General features: G+C 46.1%; 1 protein-coding gene across 2 annotated transcripts in view; it reads right to left on the bottom strand.

Annotated features, from left to right (window-relative positions):
- Nucleotides 1-24,762, bottom strand: part of LOC120941574 (cytochrome P450 2C29-like) — a 59,635-nt gene that overhangs the window by 11,893 nt on the left and 22,980 nt on the right. For both annotated transcript variants that reach the window (XM_040355054.1, XM_040355055.1), the window contains exons 3-7: nucleotides 17,732-17,894; nucleotides 11,798-11,938; nucleotides 4,364-4,524; nucleotides 3,801-3,974; nucleotides 719-860 (exon numbers count right to left, since the gene is read on the bottom strand). In XM_040355054.1, the coding sequence (XP_040210988.1) occupies nucleotides 719-860; nucleotides 3,801-3,974; nucleotides 4,364-4,524; nucleotides 11,798-11,938; nucleotides 17,732-17,894 (781 nt within the window). The remainder of the gene's footprint in view (nucleotides 1-718; nucleotides 861-3,800; nucleotides 3,975-4,363; nucleotides 4,525-11,797; nucleotides 11,939-17,731; nucleotides 17,895-24,762) is intronic.

The raw sequence follows: 24,762 nt of genomic DNA on the forward strand, positions 1-24,762 counted from the left end.
CATTTTTTGCTGTGAAAATGACAATGGTCCCAAAAATGTGTCAAAATTGTCCGATGTGTCCGCCATAATGTCGCAGTCACGAAAAAAAATCGCTGATCGCCGCCATTAGTAGTAAAAAATTTTTTTTTTATAAAAATGCAATAAAACTATCCCCTATTTTGTAAACGCTATACATTTTGCGCAAACCAACCGATAAACGCTTATTGCGATTTTTTTTACCAAAAATAGGTAGAAGAATACGTATCGGCCTAAACTGAGGAAAACATTTTTTTTAATATATTTTTGGGGGATATTTATTATAGCAAAAAGTAAAAAATATTGAATTTTTTTTCAAAATTGTCGCTCTATTTTTGTTTATAGCGCAAAAAATAAAAACCGCAGATGTGATCAAATACCACCAAAAGAAATCTCTATTTGTGGGAAAAAAAAGGACGCCAATTTTGTTTGGGAGCCACGTCGCACGACCGCGCTATTGTCAGTTAAAGCGACGCAGTGCCGAATCGCAAAAAGGGCTCTGGTCTTTGACCAGCAATATGGTCCGGGGGTTAAGTGGTTAAATGTCTTTTTAAAACACCTCCTAGTATCAACTTAAAAGTTGAACTGCAGCCTTTTGTTATTTGTGTAATGTTGGATGGAGTGTGCAAGGTTTGGAATATCTGACAGACAAACAAAGCAAATTATTCTGAATTACGTATACCAGGGCTAATATGGATCTTACCTTGGACATCGGGATAGTGAGCCAAGAAGACCAGGCAGAATTTCAGAGTGTTAGCAGTGGTTTCAGAACCTGCTGCTAACAAACCCACCGTCGCCGCCATCAGGCTGTCATCACAGAAATCTGGGTCCTCCTCATGCTCCACCTGAGAAGACAGAGAAAGGAATAACATCAGCCAGCAGAAATGAGCAAACAGCATGAGGTGAATGCTACAGCAGGCTCCCAAGGCATTACAATATATATTCAAATACAGTATTTGTTTTTTAGAACTCTGCAAAAATGATTATTATTTACTTGTTCAATGGGTGGTGAGTTTTTCTCCCTTTGAAAAGCCATGGCCTGCATAAAGTCGTGTGCCTGGTCCCTTATTGCATGCTAAGGTTCCTGCAGTGGGAGTCCCGGTGTTCTGCCGAGATGTGTCCCCCTGGCGGATAATGCCCGTCCTGGACTGCGCAGGCGCAGCGCTCTAGCTTCGAAAATTACCGAACATGAGTTGTGCATGAGCTGTAGACTGCGCCTGCGCAATGAACAGGGCATAGTAACAGTCGTTGCTGCACGCTCCTGATGCTCGCCCAACTCTGCAACAGTGAAAAACTCGCCCTTCTTGTCATACACCCGCTGCCCCTTGCAGACGATATAATAGTAATACACACTCCACGGGGGGCATGGCTTGTGTATTATTATATCGTCTGCAAGGGGGGGTGGGTGTATGACAAGAAGGGAGAGTTTTGCACTGCTGATGGGGGAGTTTGTGGCATCCGCCCCTTACACTATATAATTGTATTATACACGTCCCTTGCAGAGTGGAGCGAGCATCGTGAGCGTGCGTCAGCGTGTGGCACAATATTGTGCTCATTGCGCATGCGCCGTGTCCAGGCGATTGACAGCTGTGTTGAGCTTCGGCAATTTTCGGAGGTCTGCCGCGCCTGTGCAGGACAGAGCGGGCAAAATCCGCCGGGGGACTATTCTCGGCAGGACACCGGCAACCAAATACCCCAGACGTGTGCCAGAAGCTGAGAATTTTTGGGCCAGTGGCTGCAGTTCTTTAACTGAGTAATGACTCTTCGCCCACCAGACGATTAAGTATTGAACTTTTTTATCTTTTTTTTTTTTGGTAAAGTGTTTTAAAAAATAATACGACAAATTTGTGGAGAGAAGAAAAGCAAGGCAATTTGTGGACATGTGGAAAGGTGATAAATAGGGAGCAAATGGAAGAGAAAATTATTATTTGAAAGAAAATAATAAAAAGAAAAGAGGAAGATGAGGCGGAGTGGAGAGTAGGGGAATTGGAGAAGGAGGGAAAAGAAGAAGAGGAGAAGTAAGTAATGGAGAGGCAGATAGAGTAGAAAGGGAAGAAAAGGAGAAGCAAAAAATGGAGAGAAAAGAAATAAAAAAGGAGGTAAAAAGAGTATAGGAAAGGAGATAAGAGAAGAAAAATGGGAAGGAGAGGAAAAACAAGGAATTAAGAGGGGAGGAGAGGAATAGAGAAGGGGGGCGCTGGCAGCGCAGCAACTGAATGCTGTCAGACAGAATGTATTTGCTTTAATGAGTAAGTGAGTTAGCAGCCCTTAGTGGTCAACAATAGCAGCCACTCATACAGTGGCTGCCCCCTAATCATCATGCAGGGTGCTGGATGTATGGATTTCAATGTTTCTTTTTTTTTTTTTTTTTTTAGGACCATCGGATAGCATTTTAATTATATTTTTTTGCAGTTTTGAACTGTATAAAACTATTTGTATTTATTACAGCTTTGCATATATTTTGCTGTATATTAGGGTTTTTAGCGCACACTATTTTATTTTCACATTGATATTCAGGAGTAGTCAATGTTGGAAATAAACAAGGAGTGACTAAGTTGTTTTGTGTTGTCGTTAGTCTGGAAGTGGCGAATTCCAGAAAATGTTGCGGACGTTAAGACAGCAAGATTTACCAAGTTATTGGATGTGGGGTCTGAATGAGAGGTCAGAGTCTAGGATTACACCCAGCACCCTGGCATGTATGGAGAGACTATTAAACATTCCACATATACACAGCTTTGGTTGTGGCAGTGGTGCGTATACCTTGCATTTTGACACTTCCCACTAGTAACTATACAGCTTTTTCCTCCATTCCCATGTGCGGTTCCCACCAAGGTTAACCAAGAGGAGGGGGGAGAAGAGAAGAGAAGAGAGGAGGAAAGAATGAAGGAAAAAAGAGAGGGAGGGAAACTTTGAAATGGGCCATTGCACTGTAATGTAATCCTAGACTATTATATTAGGCAATCATGCCGTCTGAAATTGGTGATTTTCTTAGAGCCTTGCACACACGACCGGTTTTCACGACGAGAAAACTGTCAGTGTGAAAGGGCTCTTGGTACATCTCATTATACATCACATCTGTAGATGGACTACTGAGGTGCAGGAATGGGCAGGGGCTGTGTATCCTATGCAATCTATCATGCCATAAAACATCTAGAGCAGGGGTAGCCCAGAGCACGTGTAAAGGGATGCTGGGGATGCCATCCCCCAGCACACCGTACACTGAACACTGTGACTTACCTTGGTTCTCTCTCTGTGCAGCCCGAAATAGAGATGGGAGAGGGAAGCATTCCAACTGGAGTTGGTGGAAACAGTGCGGGATCCAAGACTCCCAGTGTGAGGAATTCATTCCTGCACATCAGCACTCAGCAGCCACTGAAAACCAGAACCAGAACCCTTTTGTCAGGAAGAGGAGCTGCCCCTCCCCCGAGCACTGCCAGGCTGGATTCTGGCAGTGGTTCTGGACGTACACTAACAAGGAGAGAATGAGGGAGGGGAGAACTCTGGCACTTTGGCGCCTCCACCTCTGCAGGCACTTGGGTGCAAAGCACCCTGTGCACCCTGCCTAGGATCGGCCCTGACATTGGAATATCTGGCAGGGTCGGCTTAGTATAAAGCACCATACAGAACCATTTGCAGCAATTCCTGAAATCTCACCCTCTCCACTACAACCAATTACATTCACACGGCCATTCTCCAGAGCGGGGCTGTTTGTGATTAGCTGGGTTATGGCAATATGGCCAATACTTATCAAGGACACTTCAAAAGATGAGGGTCAGTGTATTTACCTCTTTTATCTTCAGCAGGAAATAATCAATCAAATCTCGGGGGGCCTCAGGCTTCAGGGTGCGTCTGTGCTCATTGATGTAAACTTGCACAAAGTTCTCTAGGTAGGAGTTTTCCTTAAAAGCAATCTTTGGTAATACTGGCAGCTTGAGCAGGAACGGGAATACGTTGCAAAGCTGTCCGTCAGAAACACAAGGAGTAAACAATTAAAGAGTTACAATGTATGTCAGTGAAAAATAAAATGACACAAATGTACATCTTTACAATACATTCACATTGTCTATGTTTTAAAAGAGATGTTGGGTTTACATAAATTTACTTTAATAGTCTAAACTCTAAACCTAGCCAATACATTTTAAATACTGGCATATCATTGAATTCCAGAACAACAATTATAAAATACAATACAGTAAGAAAACTTTGCCAAAAACAGCACTGACATTTTGAGTCAAATTTAAGTCATTCAAGAAAACTTAGAAATGCGCACTACTGGTTTCCTTCGGTGACCATGTAGTAGGTACTAGTGGTAGGAAGGAAGACAAATCCACCAATGATGATAACCTACCATGTGCAATGGGGATGTAACATTCTTAATGTGTCGGGAGGTGTGAGACATCAGATCATGTAACTTTGTGTCTTTGTAGTCAAAATGTTCTCCAAACAACACTGAGCTGATAATATTCCCAACAGCGCTGGCCATGATCAGTAGTGGATTGAATGGTTTTCCTGAAATAAGGAGAACAATTAGATGTCTTTTACAGCTAAAAAATTTATTTTACAATTTCTTTACACTTTGGAGATTGAAAAAATGAGTGCCATATGACATGTCTGAAAGGGATAACTGTGCCACTGGGCCCATTTGGACCCATGGGGATAGACAAAGCTATCAGGCCTATAGTTCTGAGGCACTGCAATGCTTTTAAATGAGAAACCTCTAGAGCTAAGTGCACTTAGACTTGACTACTGCAAACCTTTTTTGTGGTAGAGAGAATGGCCCGGATTCACAAAGCACTTACGACGACGTATCTGTGCGCCGGACCCACAAACTAAGATGCGCCTAAAAATAGGCTTCATCCCGCCGACGTAACTTGCCTACGCCGGTGTAGGGTGGGCGCACATTTAGGCTGGACGCATGGTGGCGCTCCCATTGATTAGCCATTCAAATATGCAAATGAGGAAAAAACGGCAATTCACGAACGTAAGTGCGCCCGACGCAGGCTACGCGAGGTGCGCGTAAGTTGTACGTCCGGCATAAAGTTAAGCCCCATAAAGGAGGTGCAACTCAGCAGCAGACATGCAAAGGTCTTCACCAGGGAATACAAGCCGGCGTATTTTACGTTGGACGTGTGTCTGGCTGGGCGTAGGTTACGTTCACGCCGTAGGCAGTGATCCGGCGTAGTTTAGGCAGTTGTTCCGACGTGGTTGTGAGCATGCTCAGAGGGATGCGTCCACGTCCCGGCGCATGCGCAGTTCGTGATACGTATCTGTCTGGCGCTCGGACCATCATTTGCATGGAGTCACGCCTCATTTGCATGGCTCACGCCCACTTCCACCTACGCCAGCGTAGGCCTTTGAAACCCAGCGCAGTTTTGGGAGCACTGGCTTTGTGAATCCAGTGCTTGTCTCTCTGCGCTGCGTCGGCGTAGCGTAAATAAGATACGCTACGGGGGCATAAATATGCGTTGATGTATGTGAATCCGGGCCACCGGATTCAGATACAATGGTGTATCTGTCCGCGGGCGTAACGTATCTCAGATACGTTAAACCGCCGTAAATTAGGACGCAAGTTCTGTATTCAGAAAGAACTTGCGCTCTAAGTTACGTCGGCGTAACGTATGTGGTCCGGCATAAGCCCGCCTAATTCAAATGTGGATGATGTGGGTGTGTTTTATTTAAATTATATGTGACCCCGCGTATTTGACGTTTTTTACGAACGGCGCATCCGCCGTTCGTGAAAGAATCCCAGTGCGCATGCTCGAAATTACACCGCAAATCGTCATTGCTTTAGACGTGAACGTAACTTACGTCCAGCCCTATTCGCGAACGATTTACGCAAATGATGTAAAATGTTAAAAAATTTGACGCGGGAACGACGTCCATACTTAACATAGGATACCCCTCATATAGCAGGGGTAACTTTACGCCGGAAAAAGCCGAACGTAAACGACGTAAAAAAATGCGCCGGGCGGACGTACGTTTCTGAATCAGCGTATCTACTTAATTAGCATATTCCTCGCGTAAATATACGGAAGCGCCACCTAGCGGCCAGCATAAATATGCAGCCTAAGATACAACGGTGTAAGACACATACGCCGGTCGGATCTTAGGGTAATCTATATGTAACATAGATACGACCCGGCAACTCAGAGTTACGACGGCGTATCCGGAGATACGCCTTCGTAAATGCTCTCTGAATCCGGGCCCACTGTGTTTAACTAGGTATTTAGTCTAGCTCTGAGGTAGACCAGATCTTGAGGATGACCTAAGGTTAAATATTAAGCTGAAGTCAGGGTGAGTGAGTGAGTGAGTGAGTGAGTGAGTGAGTGAGTGAGTGAGTGAGTGAAAGACTTGGAAAGCGCAACACATGCGAACTGAATCGACTCTGGGCGCTGTATCCATTTCATGGGTAAGGAACCCCTTGACCTCAGAAGAGATGGGTTTTAATCTTTCTCCTGAAGGCCAAGTGGTCCGACTCCAGTCGGATGGTGGTTGGTAGTGCATTCCACAGGCGAGTTCCCTGGACTGCAAATCTTCGATCTCCTTTGGACTTGTATCTGGCTTTGGGTATCTGGAGTAGGTTTTGATTGGTGGATCGCAGAATGCGATTGGGGTTATGGGCTTTTATTTTTTCGCATAGATATTGGGGGGCGTTGCCTTGAATACACTTATGTATTAGACAGAGTGCCTTGAAAGTGATTCTGTCTTTTACTGGCAACCAATGAAGGGATCTCAGTGAAGGTGAGATTGATTCCCATGGTTTTTTTCCAGTCACTAGTCGAGCGGCCGTATTTTGAACGACTTGCAGACGAGTGTTTTGGTATTTGGGGAGTCCTAGATAGAGGACATTTGCGTAGTCGAGTCTGGAATTGATGATTCTTCCCACCACAACTGCAATGTCCTTTCGGGATAAAGGGCGTGAGTCTGCGTAATAGGCGCAGCAGATGGTGGGATCCGCTGACTACTGACCCTATTTGTGCATCCATTGTCATGTAGGTATCGAAAATGACTCAGAGACTTTTGACTTTGGTGCTAGGGGTGATAGTTTTACCCAGAATGGGCGGGGGAGTCCATGTTGACGCGGGGGGATTTTTCCGGTTAGCGTGAAACAGGAGAAGTTCTGTTTTTGAACCGTTGAGTTTAAGATAACTGTTTGTCATCCAGTTATCTATTAAGGCATTTCTCTAGTCCAAGAGAATGATCCTTTTTGTTGCAGATGCGGAAATACAGTTGTGTGTTGTCTGCATAGGAGTGGTAAAGTAACTTCTGGTTACTGATGATTTCAAAGAGAGGGCGAAGATATATATTAAACAATACAGGCGATAAGGGAGATCCCTGAGGGACTCCGCATGACACCGTACGTTTTTCAGAAGTGAAAGACCCCAGTTTCACTATTTGTGATCGGTTTTCCAAGAAGGAGGAGAACCAGGGTAAAACACCTTCAGCGACTCCGGCTACTTCAGCTAGCCTAGCCAGTAGTAGTCCGTGGTCTACAGTGTCAAAAGCCGCGCTTAGGTCCAGCAGTATCAGGAGACAAGATTCTCCTTCGTCTGCGGCCTCTAGAGCGTCATCCCATATTTTGAGCAGCGCCGTTTCTGTTCCGTGACCCGGACGGAATCCTGATTGAAATGGGTCGAGTAATTTATGATTGTCTAAATGCAGTTGCAGCTGTTGTACAACTACTTTCTCCATTACCTTGGAGAAAACATTTAGACCTGTGATGGGCCTCCGGTTGTTTGGGTCTTTGGGTCTTAGGGTCCAAACGGTTACTTTTCTGGACATGATTAGATTTATTTTGAATTAGCCAGATGTAACAGATCATCAATATAAATGCTGGATTTCCATGTTCCATTTTAATTTTAAATTTCCATGAATGTCTCTAGGAAATAGTTTAGTACCCACAGTTCAGAAATGTTCTCTATCCAGACCTGCCTAAAGCCTGCAAGTCTTGCCTGACCTTGCAGGCCTGAATGGCCATCCGTTCAAATGAGCATGGTGGATTCAGGCCCAGTACAGTAGGTAGCCTTAGATAGGTTTCACTGGAATGCCTTTCCAGGTTTATAGGATTTTTCAGCTTATTCTGGGGCTCGTCTTCTAGCCTGGAGTTCTGTTGCTGGAGGGTAGTCTTTGGTCCTGCAGAATAAATAAAGACTTCCCCCAGTAGCCTTATTGATAGTCTCCAACTTGTCACTAAACAAAGAGCAGCCTTGAAAGGGTATTTCACATCACCATTGTTTTGAGGATGAGTCCACCACTCACAGGTTGAGCCAAAGCACCCATTTGGCTATCATGGACCAGAGCATTGTTCTGACCGAGTAACTTAAACGGTCCCAAACGGACAGCAATGGTCCCACCATTTAGGAGCCGGTTCTTTCTCTCTGCCTCCACTTTTGACATTACCACAGCAAAAGGAGTGGGAGGCAGAACAGTCCCACACACAGATCGGGAGGCACAGCAGCACTAGATAAAGGGCGGGCATGGGAGCTACTGAAATCAACTTTTCATTTCAACAAACTGGTGATGAGTTGCCATGATGCTGGGTGGTAGGAAGGGGCAGAGCTATAATTTGAAGGAGGGGACAATGCTGCAGGAGGAGCCTGTAAGATGAAGCAGGCAGAGCTGTGGGGGGCTGCAATGTGAAGGGGGGGCAGAGCTGAAGGGGACTGTGATGTGAATGGGGGGCCAAAAGTGCAGATGGCTGTGATGTGAAGGGGGTCCAGAGCTGCAGGGGACTGTGAGGTGAAGGGGACCAGAGCTGCAGGGGGCTGTGATGTGAAGGGGGTCCAGAGCTGCAGTGGGCTGTGAGTCGAAGGGGGTCCAGAGCTGCAGGGGGCTGTGATGTGAAGGGGGTCCAGAGCTGCAGGGGGCTGTGAGGTGAAGGGGCTCCAGAGCTGCAGGGGGCTGTAAGGTGAAGGGGACCAGAGCTGCAGTGGGCTGTGAGGTGAAGGGGGTCCAGAGCTGCAGGGGGCTGTGAGGTGAAGGGGGTCCAGAGCTGCAGGGGGCTGTGAGTCGAAGGGGGTCCAGAGCTGCAGTGGGCTGTGAGTCGAAGGGGGTCCAGAGCTGCAGGGGGCTGTGAGGTGAAGGGGGTCCAGAGCTGCAGGGGGCTGTGTGGTGAAGGGGGTCCAGAGCTGCAGGGGACCTTGAGGTGAAGGGGATCCAGAGCTGCAGGGGACTGTGAGGTGAAGGGGATCCAGAGCTGTGGAGGTCTGCGATTTGATATAGGCTGAAGAGCTGTGATGTGAAGGGAGAGCAGAGGACACCACTGTGGGGGTTTCTGTGAAAGGGGGGGGGGGGGGAGAGAACACGGCTGTGAAGGTGAAACTGATGTGAGGAGGAAGAAAGAACAAAGAGAAAGAAAATAAAGAAAGAAAGAAAGAAGGAAAGAAAGAAGTAGAAAGAAAGACGAAGAAAGAAAGACAAAGAAAGAAAGAAGAAGAAAATAAGGAAAGAAGAAGAAATTGTGATATGCAGGGAGACTGAGGACACTGATATGGTATTGTACTCCCCTCCACCAAATGATTTAGATTTTGACCAGTGCACAAAACAAGCTCCATAAATACATGGATGAGCGAGTTTGGGGTGAAAGAAACTTGACTGGCCTGCACAGAGTCCTGACTTAAACGCGATAGAATACCTTTGGGATGAATTAGAGTGGAGACTGTGAGCCAGGCCTTCTCATCCAACATCAGTGCCTGACCTCACAAATGCTCTTCTGGAAGAATGGTCAAACATTCCCATAGACACACTCCTAAACCTTGTGGACAGCCTTCCCAGAAGGGATAAAGCTGTTATAGCTGCAGAGGGTGGGCCAACTCAATATTGAACCCTACGGACTAATACTGGGATGTCATTAACCACTTAAGACCCGGACCTTTAGGCAGCTAAAGGACCCGGCCAGTTTTTGCGATTCGGCACTGCATCGCTTTAACGGACACGTCTGCGGTTTTTATTTTTTGCGCTAAAAACAGAAATAGAGCCACAATTTTGAAAAAAATGCAATAGTTTTTACTTTTTTATATAATAAATATCCCCCAAAAATATATAAAACATTATTTTTCCCCAGTTTAGGCCGATACGTATTCTTTTACCTATTTTTGGTAAAAAAATAATCGCAATAAGCGTTTATCCATTGGTTTGCGCAAAATTTATAGCGTTTACAAATGGGGGGATAGCTTTATTGCATTTTTTTTTTTTTTTTTACTACTAATGGCGGCGATCAGCATTTTTTTTCGTGACTGCGACATTATGGCGGACACTTCGGACAATTTTGACACATTTTTGGGACCATTGTCATTTTCACAGCAAAAAATGCATTTAAAAATGCATTGTTTACTGTGAAAGTGACAATTGCAGTTTGGGTGTTAACCACAAGGGGGCGCTGATGGGGTTATGTGTGACCTCATTTGTGTTTCTAACTGTAGGGGGGTGTGGCTGTAGGTGTGACATCATCGATTGTGGTTCCCTATAAAAGGGAACACACGATCGATGACAGCGCCACAGTGAAGAACGTGGAAGCTGTGTTTTTCACACAGCTCTCCCCGTTCTTCAGCTCCGGGGACCGATCGCGGGACTCCAGCGGCGATCGGGTCCGCGAGTCCTGCGGCCACGGTCACGGAGCTTCGGACCGGGTCGTGTGCGCGACCCCACGGCTGGGCTTAAAAAGCCACGTACATGTACGTGGATGTGCCCAGCCGTGCCATTCTGCCGACGTATATCGGCGTGAATGGGTCCTTAAGTGGTTAAAGTTCATGTGCATGTAAAGGCAGGCATCCCAATACTTTTGACAATATAGGGGTAGATTCAGGTAGGGCTGCGCACTCTTACGGAGGCACAGCGTTCCGTTTTTACGCTACGCCTCCGTAAATTACTTGCGCTACGCTTCATTCACGTAGCAGTAGCTCCGTAATTTGCGGGGGCGTTCCGTAAAAGTGGCCGGCGTAAGCACGTGTAATTTAAATGATCTCGTAGGGGACGTGGATCATTTAAATTAGGCGCGTTCCCGCGCCGAACGTAGTGCGCATGCTCCGTCGGGAAACTTTCCCGACGTGCATTGCGGTAAATGACGTTGCAAGGACGTCATTTGCTTCAACGTGAACGTAAATGCCGTCCAGCGCCATTCACGATTCACTTACGCAAACGACGTAATTTTCAAAAATCGCGACGTGTATACTTAGCATTGGCTGCGCCTGCTAATAGCATGAGCAGCCTTACGCAGAAACCGACGAACGCAAACAACGTAAAATTCGAACGCCGGGCGCGCGTACGGTTGTGAATCGGCGTGAGTATGCAATTTGCATACTCTACGCTGACCACTACGGGAACGCCACCTAGCGGCCAGCATAAGAATGCAGCCTACGATACGACGGCATAAGAGCCTTATGCCAGTCATATCTTAGGCTGCAGTCGGCGTATCGAGCTTTCTGAATACAGAAAGTCGATACGCAGGCGCTACTTAGCAATTACGCTGCGTATCCATGGATACGCAGGCGTAATTGCTACCTGAATCTACCCCATAGTGTATATAAATCCAATCTTATTATTTCACCATCAATCCCCCTTAATAGGATGGAGCCCGATCGCTGTTGTGGGAAATGTTTGCCAATATGGATTTTCATGTGTGCGTGCAATAGACTGATGCACAGGCTAGTCCGCTGTTAGTAGCTGAGTAAAGCAGCCAGTGGGCCTCGATTATTAGACAATCAGGTCCTCCTTTTACATTTTCTGAACATGCAAGTGTCTACATTTTTCATCAATAAAAATAAATGAAAATATTTTCACCCACCTTCAGTCTCGGCAGCTGCCTGTTTTAGATAAACTGTCTCCTCTTGGACGCGGGATTCCATGGTCTTCTTCCCCATCCCAAAGTTTCTTAGAGAGGAGATGGTGAAGCGCCGCAATGGACGCCATCGCTGGCCACTAATACCTAAAGAAGAAACAAATCCTCAGTGATAATCACAGGACCAACTATAATTAAAGGGGTTGTAAACCTTTGTGTTTTTCACCTTAATGCATCCTCTCACCTTTGTTAATAAAGTTTCTTATTGAACAACATAAAGTTTTTACCTCAGAAGCCATTTTAGTTCTGATGCAGATAATGGAAGATCTTGTAATTTGCCTCTAGATACACTGTAAGTCTATTTATTATTTCCCAAAGTTCATTTTATACTTTGACTGCACTGTTATGTGTTTGATATAGGATGTATAGTAATATTTAATGTTGTAATTATTGCAAAGTGTCACATGTAATACATATTGTAATTCTACGTTTCTCTGATTGTATTGCAGTTTACAGAACTATTGATAGAAGTAAATTCAGTTTTGTAATAAAACACAACGCTATTTCTGTCTGTTTTGTTAACCACTACCCGTCCGGCCTATAGCAGAATGATGGCCGGGCGGGGGTTCTGTTATCCTGACTAGGCGTCATATGACGTCCAGCAGGATAAAATGCCGGCGCGCGCCCACGGGTGTGGCGTGTCAGTCTGACAAGGCACATCTCCGATCGTGGTATGGGGCCTCTGACGTAGGCTTCTTACCACATGATCAGCTGTGACCAATCACAGCTGATCAACGTGTGAACCAGGAAGTGCCGGTAAACAGCTTTCCTCGGTTCACACTGACAGGGAGAGGCGATCGGCGGGAAACCTGAGCCACGATCCCGCATTTCCGCCAGCTAGAGTGAGTCTGGAACAAAGCCGGAAACAGATTTGATCCAGTCTTCTCTCTGTAAACACGGAAGCGACGTCACAACGTCACTTACTCGGCTGCCAATTGCGCCATTTAATTTTTTTTTACAGTATTCAGATTCGCCGTTTTTGGTGATCTGAATACTTTGATGTGTAAAAGAGAGATTTTGGGTCTTTTAGACCTCCGACCACTCCATAAAGAGTACCTGTCACCACCTATTACTGTCACAAGGGATGTTTCATTTCAATTCGTTACTATTGTAATACAGTACATCCGAATTTCCAAAGAACGAAAAATTTGTCCGAATTTTGTTTCGGAACAAAACGATCTGTACATGTATGAGAAACAGCAGGGATCCTGCAAGAAGGGAGGGGGGGGATGTCTAGGAACTCTTCTCCTGCCTCTCAAACTAGAGTTCCCAGATTACTGACAAACAATGGGAAAGTGCTACAACCCCAAAATCCCATGAGAATATGTTTATTCTCAGGATGAGAACAAGACATCTATGCCCAGCTTCATGTAGTGCTGGACATCCTTAGATCCAATAGAAAAGTAAAGGACATCTTGGCATAAAAAACTGTGTGAAGCATTAAGATTTAATTATGTGTTAAATAGACTCACGTTCAGTTTTTGTTTGATTGGTACGAAGATTTTACCCACCTCCTTTTTAAAACCCAATTTTTGTCATTGTTCATTTAGCTATGAATAAGCATCTCACAATGTGAAACGCGTTAGCCACCTTTCTCCTGTTGTTCACTTTTCATTTTTTATTTTTTTTAACAGGGAAAACTTTTCATTTTTGACTGTACAATTTTGGACTATTTTAATTTTACTCAATAAAGACGTCAGTCCAGGGTTTTTACCTCATCATAACAAACTGTCCTTGCCTTTCCGCGGGTCGGGGGTCCGATCGGGACCCCCCCGCTACATGCGGCGGTCGGATTCCTGCGGGGAGCGATCCGGGACGAGGGCGCGGCTATTCGTTTATAGCCGCTCCATCGCGATCGCTCCCCGGAGCTGAAGAACGGGGAGAAACATATGTAAACACGGCTTCCCCGTGCTTCACTGTGGCGGCTGCATCGATCGTGTCATCCCTTTTATAGGGAGACTCGATCGATGACGTCAGTCCTACAGCCCCGCCCCCTACAGTTGTAAACACACACTAGGTGAACCCTAACTCCTACAGCGCCCCCTTGTGGTTAACTCCCAAACTGCAACTGTCATTTTCACAATAAACAATGCAATTTAAATGCATTTTTTGCTGTGAAAATGACAATGGTCCCAAAAATGTGTCAAAATTGTCTGAAGTGTCCGCCATAATGCCGCAGTCACGAAAAAAATCGATGATCGCCGCCATTAGTAGTAAAAAAATAAATAAATAAAACTATCCCCTATTTTGTAAACGCTATAAATTTTGCGCAAACCAATCGATAAACGCTTATTGCATTTTTTTTTACCAAAAATAGGTAGAAGAATACGTATCGGCCTAAACTGAGGAAATTTTTTTTTTATATATATGTTTTTGGGGGATATTTATTACAGCAAAAAGTAAAAAATATTGAATTTTTTTCAAAATTGTCGCTCTATTTTTGTTTATAGCGCAAAAAATAAAAACTGCAGAGGTGATCAAATACCACCAAAAGAAAGCTCTATTTGTGGGGAAAAAAGGACGTCAATTTTGTTTGGGAGCCACGTCGCACGACCGGGCAATTGTGTGTTAAAGCGACGCAGTGCCGAATTGTAAAAACGCCTTTGGGCATTTAGCAGCATATTGGTCCGGGGCTTAAGTGGTTAAAGACAAATACAAATAAAATGAATAAATAAAACACATGTCACACCGCCAGGGGGAGAGGTTCAAATAGGGAGAACATGGGTGGACTAGGCCAAATCTAGGTCCAGGTCCCACCTGCAGTTAAGACCACGTGGGACTCGTACCCAAACCTCCCTAGCTGAAAGTCTCGCCCCCCCCCCCCCTATTTCCAGCACGAGGAGTATGCTCTCTCTACACATTTTATTATGACTAAGGCCCATGTTAGAGGCTGAAACGCGTTGATATTTAGAGAAATGTATTCCATTTTAAGTTTCAATGGATGAAATAAAGTAACAGTTTTTATGTCCTGGTGCCGGAGTTTTTCCTTTTCTACCAGATTACTGACAGTATGGAGTGGGTTGGATGTTTTATATTATGTTCAAAATCGGCAATTGTGTTTGGTACACAGTATTTATAGCAAACTAAGTGCCATTCAGTTCGGGTTCACAGGTTTTTAATTTTATTTCCTCCTTCATTAAATAAAACTGTACGTTTCTAATTCTGTATATAGAAAACTTCTTTGCATTGTTTGTGATGCCCCCAACCTCGCTTGTTCTGGAATAGTCCTGGAATTTTGTGCAGTAGGGATGAGGTGCATGTTTGGACTGATGTAAGATTAGATCCCAACTTTTATAGTTCGCCAAACACTCAATGAAGGTGCCAACCTGTCCACCAAGCCAAACCTCCATCTGCAGCAAAAAGTGATACATTTAGCAGCAGTATTACTGCTGCTACTAAATATACCGTATTTAATCGGCGTATACCGCACACTTTTTTGCCCTGAAAATCAGGGCAAAATCGTGGGTGCGCGGTATACGCCGATACCCGCTTTCCCGCGCCGAGTTTGAATACTGCGCCGACATATGCCGAGCGCAGTACACTCGGGTATAGTCGGGCAGTCTCGGCTCCTTCCGCGCTCACGTCCTGGACGTACAGGACGTCAGCGCGAGAGTTGCCGAGCCTGCCTGACAATACACGAGTGTACTGCGCTCTGTATATGTCGGCGCAGTATTCAAACTCGGCGCGGGAAACGAGCGGGGAGGACGCGAGGACGCCGCAGAAAGATGGCTGGACCCGACGAAGAGGACACCCGAAGCCGCAGACGGACGCCGGATCCGACGAAGAGAACACCCGAAGCCGCAGAAGGACGCCGGACCCGACGAAGAGAACACCCGAAGCCGCAGACGGACGCCGGACCCGACGAGGCCACAGATGGACGCCGCACAAGACACCAAAACTGTAAGTACAAAAAAAACTTTTTTTCCACAGGATTCGGGGCAACATTAGGGGTGCGCGGTATACGCGGGAGCGCGTTATACCGCGATAAATACGGTAACCGCTTTCCTCTCAAGGCTCCTTGTTACTAGGAAGCTAGCAGCCACTGGCGTCCTAGCAACCGGTGACACATTACCGATCCCAGCCATCTGCTGGCCAGTTACTGTATAGCAGCTACAAAATAGGGGATAAATTTATAGCATTTTTATTATTATTTTTTTTTACTAGTAATGGCCGAGATCAGCGATTTTTATCGTGACTGCGATATTGCGACAGACACGTCGGACACTTTGACACATTTTTGGGACCACATTTATACAGCGATCCCTGCTATAAAAATGCATTGATTACTGTATAAATATGACTGGCAGGGAAGGGGTTAACACTAGGGGGCGATCAAGGGGTTAATGTGTTCCCTAGGGAGTGATTCTTACCGTGGGGGAGGGGACTGACTGGGGGAGGTGACCGATGGTTGTCCCTATGTACAAGGGACACACCATCGGTCTCCTCTCCCTGACAGGACGTGGATCTGTGCGTTTACACACACAGATCCATGGTCCTGCTCAGTTACTGGGCACGCGCATCGGGTCCCCAGTGACGCGGCGGCTGTGAGTGCGCGCGCCCCCTAGTTGCTTGTGAAGGCGCAACGTCATATGATGTCCGCCCAGAACAAGAGAGTCTTCCTCCCGTCGTCATTTGACGGCGGGCAGTGGACAGGATGTTAATAAATGACTTGTGAAAGGCATCAGTATGTTTTTTTACTTTACTATCAAATTCCAATAAGACCATGCCCTCATCAACAGGATAGTCACCCCAGTAAGTTACCCTTCCCAATGTTGATGGCACGTGGCCCGGTGTGGTTCAGGACAGGGAGGTCATACACCTAATGCTCCCCCTTTCCTGACCAGCCTGACTACATGATGGGATAAGGGTCTGGTGTGGATTTTGGGTGGACTACAGACATTTATTTTCTTAGTTTTTTTTATTTTGTGGGTTCCCCCTTAACATTCATAACAAATTCCCATCTAGATAAGGTATATGTCCCCTAGTACCCAGCTTTTCATGCCCTTGTTTGATTTGGGAGTCCGTATGCTGGGCTACCTTGAGAGTCCTTGTTACTCCCACCGTTTACCCCATTGCCCACCCCAATAGTCCAATAGGGAAATATCATTTAGTCCCAAAAAAAATGTAATATGGAAATGATCAGTCTACTGCCTCGCAGACGGTACCATGTGATCGCTGTAACCAATAACAGCAGATCACATGACAAATAGTAAATAATGGATGGCTTCCTTTCATGCCATCCATTGGGTACAATTGTGTTGCTAGCTGTGATTGGTCACAGTGATCACATGGTACAGACAGGGACAATCACAGCCCATCTGTACCATGTGATTAGCTGTGACCAATCACAGCTAATCACAATACTACTAACTGAATTTAATTGAAAAAAAATAAATTAAATTAGTTGAGTGAGTGAACACTGTGGCAATAAATCATACAAATAAATATATAAAAAAGAAAGATTGTATAACATTAATCATAGTCTCTCTGTGAATAATGTAATTACTTGTAGTTACTTGTAATGCCAATGGCCACCACAATATGGCGCCAGATCACAGAAGGCCACAAAGCCGCGGCCTCAATTACCGGCCGGCGCGGGCCCGCCGCGATCACACGGCGGGGGAGGTGGAGGCGCCCCCACCTCCCCCGTTGTGCGATCGCGGCGGGCTCGCGATGGCCCGTAATTGAAGCCGCAGCTTTGCGGCCTTCTGCAGGCCTAAGCTTCCCCAGGTGCCAGGTCACTATTTCTTGTCGCAAATTGCGACCAGGGGCATGGATTTTGGCGTGCCCTGATATATATTATACACACACATACACACACACAGTACCTAATGTACAGCAGAGCGGGCTGAGTTCTGAGAAGTGTCCTGACAAACTTACTGAATCCTCTGTTGGGGGTGTGTAGCGTTGGTATAAATGGCCGGGCACTGAACACCTCGGCGTGGTTCAGCAGGGCGTCCCTCACCGTCTCATAACCGCAGATGACCACCATCGGCTCCGTCAATTTCCAGATGGTAAACATCGAGCCATACTTTTGGCTGAGCTGTCATAGGTAAAAGAAATGTAGAGAGACAAAGGTCAATAATGTCAGGAATTCTCTCTCTGCGAGATCAGAGATTTACAGTGCACCCCCCAGCTCACACCTTGTTGCCAAATAATATGCAGCAGCTGAACCCATTATTTAATATAGATGTACCCGAATCGCCCTGTTCCCTGGCTGTCTCTCTGGCTTTTAGACTTGCCGAGTTCCTGAGAAGCTTGCAGCAAAAGAGGGAGCACAGCACACAGCCTGTGATTGACAGCCTTAGCTCTGTTCCTTTGTGAAGGAAGATGTGTCTCTTCCCACCCATTAGCTCTCATAGCTCTTCTCTCCTGAGCTCCACAGACAAGCTGTATAAATTCTGGTTGTAGGGGAAAAAAATGCATGCCGATAAACAGGTACAACTTATGTAGGATGATTTGTTTCATCTCTATGTATCACCTGAGGCCAGACACTTCACTGCATCTTTGTAACGTAGATGTTCCTGAGAGGAACCTGCATGTTTCCTGTCTGTCTCTGGCTTTGAGGCCCCGTACACACGACCGGTTTTCTCGGCAGAATTCAGCAAGAAACTCGATGGGAGACGTATTCTGCCGAGAAAACCGGTCATGTGTACACTTTTTGCCGAGAAACCCGTCGGGAAACTCGTCGAGCCAAAAAGAGAGCATGTTCTCTATTTCCTCGTTGGGCAATGGGAACATTTGGCTCGACGAGTTTTCTGACAGCCGAACAAGGAACTCGACGAGCAAAACAATGTGTTTTGCCCGTCGAGTTTCTCGGCCGTGTGTACGAGGCCTAAGTCTTTCCAAGTCCCTGGCAGGCATGCTGCTGCAAAGTCAAACTCCTGAGTTGTATGCATGATTTGGTGTTGGCCTAGAGAAAGCATTGAAGCCAGAGGATCTGAATGACAATGGGGGTAAAAACACACTTAACCACCTTCCGCCCATGCTATAGCCGAAAGATGGCTACAGCATGGGCTTACAGTACTGGGAGGGCATCCATAGACATCCTCCCGTGATCGCACTGTTCGCGGGTGGATGCGGCTAATCACAGATTGGGGTAAAAGGCCAATCACAGTGGCCCTTTCCCATGTGATCAGCCAATGGCAGCTGATCACGGAAGTAAACACAAGTCAATTTTCAGCATTTTTCTCCTTGCGCTGATAGCGTGAGGAGAAAAGAAGAAAGCCGATAACCAGTTTCTGTTACATGGACATCGGTCCCAACAGTGCCACCTATCAGTGCCCACCGGTGCTGCCAATTAGTGCCTCATCATCAGTGTTACCTATCAGTGCTGCCTATCAGTGCCAATCAGTGATGCCTCCAACTGTGACATCTATCAGTGCCCTTCAGTGGCGCCTATCAGAGCCAATCAGTGCCACTCATCAGTGCAGCCTCATCAATGCCTGCTCATCAGTACCCATCGGTACCCCCTTATCAGTGCCCATCAGTGAAGGAGAAAAATTACCCATTTGCAAAATTTAATGACAAACTATGAAAAACGTTTTTTCTTCAAAAATGTTCAGTCTATTTAATTTCTTTAGCAAAAGATGAAAAACCCCAGCGGTGATAAAATACCACTAATAGCAAGCTCTATTTGAGTGGAAAAAAAAATGATAAACATTTCATATGAGTACAGTGTTACATGACCACGTAATTGTCATTGAAAGTGTGACGGGGCTGAAATCTGAAAATTGGCCTGGGCAAGAAGGGGTATAAGTGCCCAGAGGGGTCAGTGACAACAAAGTGTTTTTTGGTAATAACAGCCCTCCCTTAAAGAGGAAGTAAACTCCCCTGGTGTTTTTGTACCTATAGGTAAGCCTAAATTTGCACCGTTTAGCAGATATTTACTGTATACGCCGCCGATTACATCCTTGGCACATGTGCTCTGAAGGAACGGCCGCCCGTGTGGTTTCTTCAGGGCCTGTGCCGTGACCGCAGGAGTAACGTCATTGCAGCTCCGGCCAATCACAGTGTCGTAGCCCGCAAACCCGGAAGTAACTCCGGGAAATATGTTGGCCGTGTCAGCGGTGTGCGGGCTCTGCTGCAGGGCTTAGTTCTAAGGTGAGTATTTCATAATAAGCTAGTATGCGATGCATACTAGCTCATTATGCCTTTGTCTTACATGTTTTTCATTTTTTTTTTTGAGGTTTACTACCTCTTTAAGTAGATAAGACTGCTGGGTGGAGGAACTGAACTGCTGAGTCATTGCTGGGAGGGAAAGATGAGCTGCTTAGCCTCTGCTGGGAATACAAAGGGTGAGCTGAGCTGCTGAATCACTGCTGGTGAAGATGGAGGGAGGTGGAGGATTTCAGTGCTTCTGTTTTGAAGAATGGAATGCTCCACAATACCCATAGCCACATAGGTCAGTGAAGGCCTTTTTATTAAAGTCAATTTAGTGCTTGTAAAGAATATATAAAAACTTAAATATTCTTACCCTAACCACTGCCCAACCCAGTTTAAAGTGATAAAAGTAAGCTACTGTATGAGCAGCAGATATAATATTACAATCAGTGTGTAGACAGCTGTCTAAATGTTATGGTATTCAGCACAAATGGCAGTGGCGGCCTGTCCATTAGGGGCACATGGAGCGCCGCCCCTTATCCATGTGTCTGGCTCCCTAATCTACATGCAGGGTGCCGGAAGCATGGATTCCAAGGAGGGGGATGTTGATGCACGTGATTAGAGACAAAGGCTCTAATAGGCTTTTAAAAAAGGGTGGGCTCAGGGCGAAGAGCACTGCGCTCTGAGCCTACCCAGTTGTGTGACAATAGCAAATTAATATTTGCCATTATCACACTGATCCTCCTCCCAGCCAATCAGGAAGCGGGTCCTGAGACCTGTCACCCAATTGGCTGAAAGGACAGGTGATCCTATTGGATGCCTAGGAGGGGGGAGGAGGAGACGCAAAGCGGAAGCCTCTGTGATGCAGAGGAAAAGGAGATGCGATAGAAGCTTCCACCTGCAGGAGAGCTGCCCGTCCACAACCTAGATGGGGTAAGTGAGGGGCTAGATGACCGACCGCGAGTGGCAAATGGGTTACTGTTTTGTAACTGAGGTTAATTATGTGCTCTGGTGTGCCTTCCCCCTGCATGTGTCACTTCCCGCTGAGAGGGGATATATGTAGGAGGAGGTTAGGCCTCTGGTCTCACTTGAGAATTGAAAGGAGACCACACAAGCGAGATGTAATTATTGCATCAAGGGTGGGGTGGTCCTGTAGCGGGACCCTGATATGGGACGAAGAACTGAACCCGTATTATCTATTATTTATTTATGTAGCAACAATGGACTACAGTTACTTTATTATGCAGACCACCCCGTCATTCCCCATCTATTTCAATGTTCCCCTAGTGCTGGGCTCCAGTAAGTGTCATCATATTTGTGAGCCATCCAGGGAGGATTGTGGGACTAGTAGTCTGTGGAGCAGCCATTCGCATGCTGTGATATTACCCCCGGACTACACATTCCAGATATTCTTCTGGAACACAAACTGACCTCTGGGAGGACCTATGAAAAGGTCAGCGGATCCGCCCTGCGCTCTCTGGGCCTCACTGAGTGAGCACCTCTGTTGCCGAGAGAGAGGACTGCGGTTTACCACACAGTGATTGAGTAACTCCATCCTGGCCCAAAGGGGGGCTCAGCTCTGCTTGCTGTTCATCAGACGTCAAGGCCCCAACCCTTCAGACAGACACAGCGAACACTCGTATTCCATCATCTTTTTGTACTGTAATATTTGACTTGTGTTGGAGTGTCATTTAAAAAGTGCCTGAAAAAAGGATGTCTGTCAGGTAAGTTAGCCCCAATGGGTCATCTTCAGTGTCCGGGACCAATGGAATTGGTGTACATTGATTTCTTATGTCTGGAACCTGAGGGGACGGAGTAATGGCCTGGTTGTGACAGACCATTTTACTCGTTATGCTCAGGCTTTCCCAACTGGGGACCAGCAAAGATGGTACTGTAGCAAAGACCTTAGTGGAGAAGTTTTTCATCCATTATGGGCTGCCTCAGCGCTTACACTCGGATCAAGGCCGGGACTTTGAGAGCAAGCTAATCAGAAGATTGTGTGAACTTTTGAATATGCAAAAATCAAGAACCACTCTTTACCATCCACAAGGAGACCTGCAACCTGAGCATTTCAATCGTACCCTGCTGAACATGCTAGCTACCCTTCCTTTGGAGAAGAAGCAACATTGGGGTGATTACATTGCCACAGTGGTTCATGCTTACAATAGCACAGTGAACGACTCTACTGGGTATTCTCCTTACCGGTTGATGTTTGGTGAGGAAGCTCGCTTACTGGTGGATCTAGCTTTTGGAACATCTTTTGATCACACATCTTAAGCCCCTTTTACTGAGGATACATCAACAGGCTTCGAAAAAACTTGAAGACTGCCTATGAGAAAGCTAAGGCAGCATCCACCACTAGGGGACAGAGAAACTAAAAAGACTTTGATCTTAAAGTAAGGGTTCAAGACTTGTAACCTGGAGACTGGGTACGGCTGCGCAAACTGGTGGTGCCGGGAAAGCATAAGCTGGGCAATCAATGGTGTTCTCTGCCCTACATTATCTGCAAACATTTACCTTGTCTTCTCATATATTAGATCTGACCTCAAGGAAAGACTGGTCCACTCAAACTTGGCATCGAAACCACTTGCTGCCAAAATCCAAAGCCATCAGAGTGCTCCCACCTTCTTATCCAGAGACATATCAGTCTCCTACCCTACGATCCAGGGTTCGTCAGGGTCGCAAACCCCTACCTCCAGAGGAGAAGAGTGATGAGGACGAACTAACCCTCAATTGGCTATGGGTACCCTCACCTGACAACAACCCTGCTGCATCTCAGGTTCCTGGGAAGAACAGTAATGAAGCATCCCCCGGTTGGAAGACAGGATCTCCCCAGTTTGAAGCTGAAGGGCCTGTGCTCACCCCTGCAAGAGGGAGTGGGGAAATTAAGATAGAGTCAAGTGACCGTTTAGAGGTGCTAGATCCTGTGGAAGTTCCTTCTCCTCCTAGTCATTAAGTAGAAAGTGAGGGTGTTTCGGAGAACTTGGAAGAACCAGAACCTGAACCTGGATGTAGTTTCTGGGAAAAAGATCGTTATCCAAAGCCATTGGAAAGCATCTATTTTAGACTGAGACAAAAGATTTGCCCTCCTAAAAGACTGACTTATGATGTCCTCGGGGAAAGCTTGGATGAACTTATCACTAGCGCAAAACATTCTAACCAAGCACTTCCCTCCTTTTTTGAGCCTTTGACAGAGGATGACCTTGTTCCACCTCCTGACACTACTGGATCGGCCACTAATTTATTACTGACCCGTCACAAAATTGATATGCCTTTACCTGATAATGTACGGTATATAGTTTATTGTTAGAGAATGCTTCGCTAGGTCAGTTGTTGTCTGTTGCAGCTTCTGGTTTGTAAAATAACTGTTTACTTTGTGTACTGTAAAGTGATTTCACAGGTTGTGTTCTGTGTTCGGGGACCAAAGACTTTAAAGTGGGGGGAGGATGTAGCAACCGTGGACTACAGTTACGTTAGTATGCAGACCACCCACGTCATTACCCATTTATTTCAATTTTCCCCTAGTGCTGGGCTCCAGTAAGTGTCATCATATTTGTGAGCCATCCAGGGGGGATTGTGGGACTAGTAGTCTGTGGAGCAGCCATTCGCATGCTGTGATATTACCCCTGGACTACACATTCCAGAGTTCCTTCTGGAACATGATCAGGCCTCTGGGAGGACCTATGTAAAAGTCAGCAGATCTGCCCCGTGCTCTCTTCTCCCTGGGCCTCACCGAGTGAGCACCTCTCCGTTGCTGAGCGAGAGGACTGCGGCCTATCATGCAGTGATCGAGTAACTCCAGCCTGGCCCAGGAGGCCTCAGTTCCGCTTGCTGTTCGTCAGATGTCTGCACGGCAGAAACCCATCGGACAGACACAGCGACCACTCGTATCCAGCAACTGGTGGGTCATTGTCAACAGGCTCCTATCCGCTTCGGCTGTTGGTGAGAGGGCAGTTGCCCATCATTTTCACTTTACTGCATTACATAGATAACTGTATCCCCAACCTACTCTCATTAGGATATAAAGGTTGAATAGGTCAGCCTCGGACTTCCCTTTAGTGTGGTAACATATTGCCTTGAATAGTAGATCATTTGCCATTTTATCAGTTGAGTCTCTAATTGGTATATTTTTGTACATAAGTGTATATTGTGCCTTTGTACTGTTGAACTGTAATTAAGCTGTTTTATCTGGAGAATTTTGGCGGTTATCCAGAACTCAGTTGACCGACTCTTTATTCCAGTAAAAACTAAGATAATATAAATATGATTTACCTATGTTTTTTTTTTTATAATTAAACTTTATTAAATTTTTTTCTTTACATATAACATTTAACATGCCTTAACACTTAAAAGGCAGCTCGATACTACCTTCCTTTACCTGTGTTGGAGTGTCATTTAAAGGTGCCTGCAAAAAGGATGTCTGAACACAGAGTGCCAGGTGGGTTGGAGTGCTCACAGGGTCAGGGGCGATGCAGATGAACAGGTAAAATCAAAGCAGCCCCCTAGGGGGCCGTTACAGGGGTGGACTGACAACCCATGGGGCCCCCGGGCAATAGAAGATTATGGGGCCCCTGGGCTTACAAGATGGCCACCACGCCAGGAGGCAGAGCAGAGGCGGGGCAGCTAAAATCTCAGGATTTTCACATCAAAAGCATGTTGGTTTAAGACATAGCAGGGACAGATGTAAAAAGAAACACAGATTTTTACATACTGTCCCTGGTTTTATTGAGCCTGGCAACCCTGATGGGGCCCCCTAGTGGCATGGGGCCCTCGGGCAGTGCCCGAAAGTCACAATGGTCAGTCCGCCC

Source organism: Rana temporaria, chromosome 5, assembly GCF_905171775.1.
Source record: "Rana temporaria chromosome 5, aRanTem1.1, whole genome shotgun sequence".
NCBI classification, from domain to species: domain Eukaryota; kingdom Metazoa; phylum Chordata; class Amphibia; order Anura; family Ranidae; genus Rana; species Rana temporaria.